Here is a 4,705-nt window from a genome sequence, read left to right on the forward strand (position 1 = left end):
CTCGTGCTATGCATGGGTCATATAGTTTTTATTTAATGAATACATTAATTCAACAGATATAAGAACTAGTATCATTATGTATATTTTACAAAAAAAACGCACTTAACTCATTTCACTCTAAGTGAAGTATTTCCTATTTGTTATAGGATTTTATACATTTTTATTTTGTGAGTTGATTGGATAAGGAATAACGTATTTCCTTTTTGTTTATATCCTTTAAGTTTTATGTTTCCATAAGTTTAGAATTTTTCTTTGCCTATATAAAGGCCTCATTGTTGGACTAAAGAGACAGACTTTGAATATTAATTTTACTTTGAATTCCTATAATATGGTGTTCTCAATAAATTGAGTTCTTCATTACTATCAGTCCAGTCAATCTCTATACGTATTTGCATCAATTGGTATCACGATCAGGTTGATTATCGATGATTAAACGTAGACATGGCGTCGGACGTGGCGATGCTCATGGCGGCAGTCGTGGTGGGGACGTGGAAATCACCCAAACAAAGAGGTTGCACGACATCGAGAACGATGATCTGAGACAATAGGTTTGAGATCTTCAGCTACAATTGGCTCGACTGGATGAGCGTCGGGGAAATCTAAACCAATGAGGTCTAATGCGTCGGAGCGTCGTCTAAAGTGGCTAGCCGAAGTCCATCTCAAACTTCGGCGGCATTAACCAGCAGAGCGATTTCGACTATGATTCAATCTTCACATCATTTGATGTAGCTGAACCGCTGAAGAATAGTAACAGCAATATATTGTCGATGTCGATGTATGCTAAACCCGTATAGGACGAGGATATATTCTATGAGCTCCTTGGATTGAAGAGAAAATCTCTGCCTCATTCCATGAAATTTGACGACGCTGCCAAAGACTAGAGTGTTTCCATCAATGACGATGAGGAGTTCAACGAGGCTGAAGGGGAAAACCGATCCACGGAAATCGTCCAAATAAAATACCATTTTCTTAAAGCGGAGGTTGATGAAGAAATTTACTTCTTGGATGATGCAGCTCATGTTAAGGCTGAGGAAGAGAAGGAAAATTACATGTGCAAGATTGTCGAGTTGTTCCAAGCTGTTAACGGGAAACAACCTTTTTCGACTCAGTGGTATTATATGGCAGATAATATAATTATTAAAACTTGCGCCAACCTTATTGATAACAAGCAAGTATTCTATTTATGAAGTCAAAGATGATAATCTACTTGACTTAGAGCAACATCTGACTATTGCTATGACAAGATGTACTTACTTCCATATACTTCTTTTGTAAGCTTGCCATTAGAGACACAGTGTACTACAAACAAATTAATCAAGTTTTGTAATCTCTAGCGATGCTAATGCAAATTCTATTCCACATGTATTTCCTGAGATTGAAGGGCAATATGGTGAGAGAAACCTATTGGACATGTACTCTGGATGCGGTGGAATGTCGGTTGGGCTCTGTCTTAGTGCTAACAGTTGTGGGGTTAAACTTGTCACGAAATGGGTTGTTGACTCAACCCACATGCTTGTGAAAGCCTGAAACTAAACCATCCTGAAACACATGTATAGAAATGAAAAGACCGATGATTTTAAAACCTGCTTGTGAAGTGGGAGAAACTTTTCGTTTCTTATTTATCCTCAGAAAAATAAAGACACATCGCATCCAGTGAACATGTCAAAGAAGAAGTTGAAGATGATGGTGAGGAAGAGGAAGATGAAGATGACTTTGAAGTGTTTTTTTTTTAATCGAGAAGCTTCATCTGAAATTACTCATTCCACGATAATGCACAACATTTATTACAAGGTTTGCAACTGAGGGAACAACTGAGTCTGCTGTGCTCCTTTATAGCTAACAAGCCAAAACATCAGCAAAACAACACACAATTTCAATACAACTCACTTTCCTTGTGAGTGTGGATCACACAATCTGAAGTGGGGTTGGAAACGCAAGTGAGCAGGTACCCTTCCTTCATCTGATTGTCATCAAGAAACGAGCCATCCGACTGATCCACAGAGCCCGACACAATCTTGCCTGCACAAGTGGAGCACGCGCCAGCCCTGCACGAGTAAGGTAGGTCCACTCCTGCAGATTTAGCAGAGTCGAGGATGTAACAATCATCAGGTGCCTCAAATTCACACTCCTCACCATCTGCTCCGATCAATTTGACCTTATATGTAGCCATTGCAGATGCCCTGAAATCAGCCTTTGCTGTCAAGCCGAAGGCTTTGGTGACACTCTTCACAGACCCCAATGAGGCTGGGATTCTGATAAACGGACTCGCAGTTTGGTTTTGTGGCATGCTTGTGATCAGGGAGTTGGTAGGAACACGAGTGGTCGCCATTTCTTCACAAATCTAATGTGATACAGTGCTTCAGAAATGAGGCGGCGCTTCTTCAACGGAGAAACCGATGGAGGCGAAATAAGGGTTTGGACTTTGAAGTGTTTGAAGTTGAAGAGATTCTGGAAGTTTGTTGTAGAGATCCCAATGACAAAAAATCTTATGGACTGCAGTTCAAGATACGGTGGAAGGATTATGGCCCTAAGTATGATACGTGGAGCCCTTGGGTGGTCTGAGTTCTTGCCCTGAAAAACTAAAGGAATTTGTGTTAATAGGTTACAAGTCTAAATTTTGCACTACGTGGAACTGTTTATGTCGTATGTGATGGCCCACCTTGTCAAGGTTTAAATGGCTTTAATAGGTTTAGGAACAAGGATGCACCACTTGAAGATTCAAAGATTAAACAACTTGTTCTGTTCATGGATGTTGTGTTGCATCCCAGACCAAAGTTTTTGTTGATGGAGAACGTTGTTCACTTTTTGAAGTTTGCAGGTGGTTTTCTTGGTAGATATGCAATGGTTTGCCTTGTGTGCATGGGTTATCAAGCTAGAATGGGAATGATGGCAGTAGGTGCATACGGTTTGCCTCAATTTCGCATGTGTTTTCTTATGGGGTGCTCTTCCTACATAGAAGTTACTCTCATACCCGTTATTAACCCATGATTTCGTTGTTAGAGGAGTTATTACACTTGAATTTGAGGTCAATACGGTTGCATATGAAGAAGGGCGTAAATTGGATTTGTATAAGACATTGGTTCTTGGTGATGCTATCTCTGACCTCCCTCATGTTGAGAATGATGAAGGGCGTTATGAAATACCTTATGACTCGGAGCCTCAAACTGAATTCCAACGCTTCATAAGGCTAAGAAGGGATGAAATGCCTAGTTACTTGAATGTCAAATATGAGGTGATTGAACATCCATTGTGTGTTCATCGTCATCTTCTTCTAAATCAAGATGGTTATGAGCGTGTTTGTCAAATATCAAAAAGAATGGTGCAAACTTTAGGGATTTGCTAGGTGTGAGAGTTCGTCCTGACAACAAAGTCGAATGGGATCATGATGATGGAGACAAAGCAGACTTGAGGTCGAGTTTTTTTCAAGAAGGTGAGTATGATGCAGTTCTAGCATGAGTTGGAGGTTAAGTTGTTTTTATTTTTATTTATTTCCTAGTTAGTAGATTTAGCAGATGGAAAAATATTACTCCATCCATCCCTGAAAATTTGTCACATTTCATTTTCTACCAAATTAGGATTTTTCTTTTTGTTTATTTCCTTTTAGTTATTTCCTTAAGTTTTATTATTTATATAAGTTTAGGATTTCCCTTTGCCTATATAAAGGCCTCCTTGTTTGACTAAAAAAACAGACTTTGAATATTAATTTAACTTTGAGGCGAAAAAAGGAAAGAGAGGGATGGGGTTTCTCTCGCTTTTGACATAGTGGGCCCCCAGTGGGAGGCTCGCACGACGGGCTATTAGCTCAGTGGTAGAGCGCGCCCCTGATAATTGCGTCGTTGTGCCTGGGCTGTGAGGGCTCTCAGCCACATGGATAGTTCAATGTGCTCATCGGCGCCTGACCCTGAGATGTGGATCATCCAATGCACATTACCATGGCGTACTCCTCTTGTTCAGGAGGATAGATGTGTGATTCGGGTGAGATCTAATTTTCGATTCACTTGTGGGATCCGAGTGGACCGGGGGTGGATCCATACATCTCTTATCAGTGTATGGATAGGTTTAGGTTCGGCCTCGATTGGAGCTATACTTTAGAGTTTTTAATAAGTTGAGTTCTTTTTACTACTAGTTCAGTCATTGTCAATACGTTTCTGCATCAATGATAGTAATAAAGAACTCAACCTATTGAGAACTTCAGAGTATAGAAACTCAAAATAAAATTAATATTCAAAGTCAGTCTTTTTAGTCCAATAATGAGGCTTTTATATAGGCAAAAGGAAATCTTAAACTTATAAAAAATAAAACTTAAAGGAAATAAAAAAATGGAAATCCTAATTTGGTAGAAGGAAAAACAATTAATAATTGTCCATCTACTAATTCTACTAGCTAGGAAATAAATAAAAACCAAAACTAACTTGCTTTATGACGCCAATTAGACTGTTAACTTTTGGAGGGACGCCTAATCAATTTGATGGATACTTCCATGTCGCAGTTAATATCGGCTGCCAATGTGCAAAGAAATTTTTTCGCAAAATTGTGGAGACGTTAGTTATGTGACACATATTCGCGAAAGCCTATAACTGCCGATGCCCATTCCTTGATCAGTTTCACGTGAGGATTCACGATTTCCTGGTATATTTGGAAGCATCAATTTATGTGTATTGAGCTTGGAAAAATTGTCAGGCTGCATGGAGATGTGTGTATACGA

At 39.4% G+C, this 4,705-nt stretch overlaps 1 protein-coding gene and 1 pseudogene across 1 annotated transcript; one reads left to right on the top strand and one right to left on the bottom strand.

The window, feature by feature from the left end:
- The first annotated feature begins 441 nt into the window (after window positions 1-441).
- On the top strand, window positions 442-3,456 carry LOC121786840 (annotated as a pseudogene).
- On the bottom strand, window positions 1,725-2,344 carry LOC121786353 (ferredoxin, root R-B1-like). The gene has a single exon (XM_042184970.1). The coding sequence runs from the start codon at window positions 2,327-2,329 to the stop codon at window positions 1,874-1,876; it is 456 nt and encodes a 151-aa protein (XP_042040904.1). The 5' UTR covers window positions 2,330-2,344; the 3' UTR covers window positions 1,725-1,873.
- Window positions 3,457-4,705: the final 1,249 nt, after the last annotated feature.

This window comes from Salvia splendens, chromosome 22 (assembly GCF_004379255.2).
Source record: "Salvia splendens isolate huo1 chromosome 22, SspV2, whole genome shotgun sequence".
Lineage (NCBI taxonomy): Eukaryota > Viridiplantae > Streptophyta > Magnoliopsida > Lamiales > Lamiaceae > Salvia > Salvia splendens.

What these genes read in the sequence shown, in the direction of transcription:
- LOC121786353 (XM_042184970.1), bottom strand. Translation starts at nt 2,329, where the DNA reads ATGGCGACCACTCGTGTTCCTACCAACTCCCTGATCACAAGCATGCCA.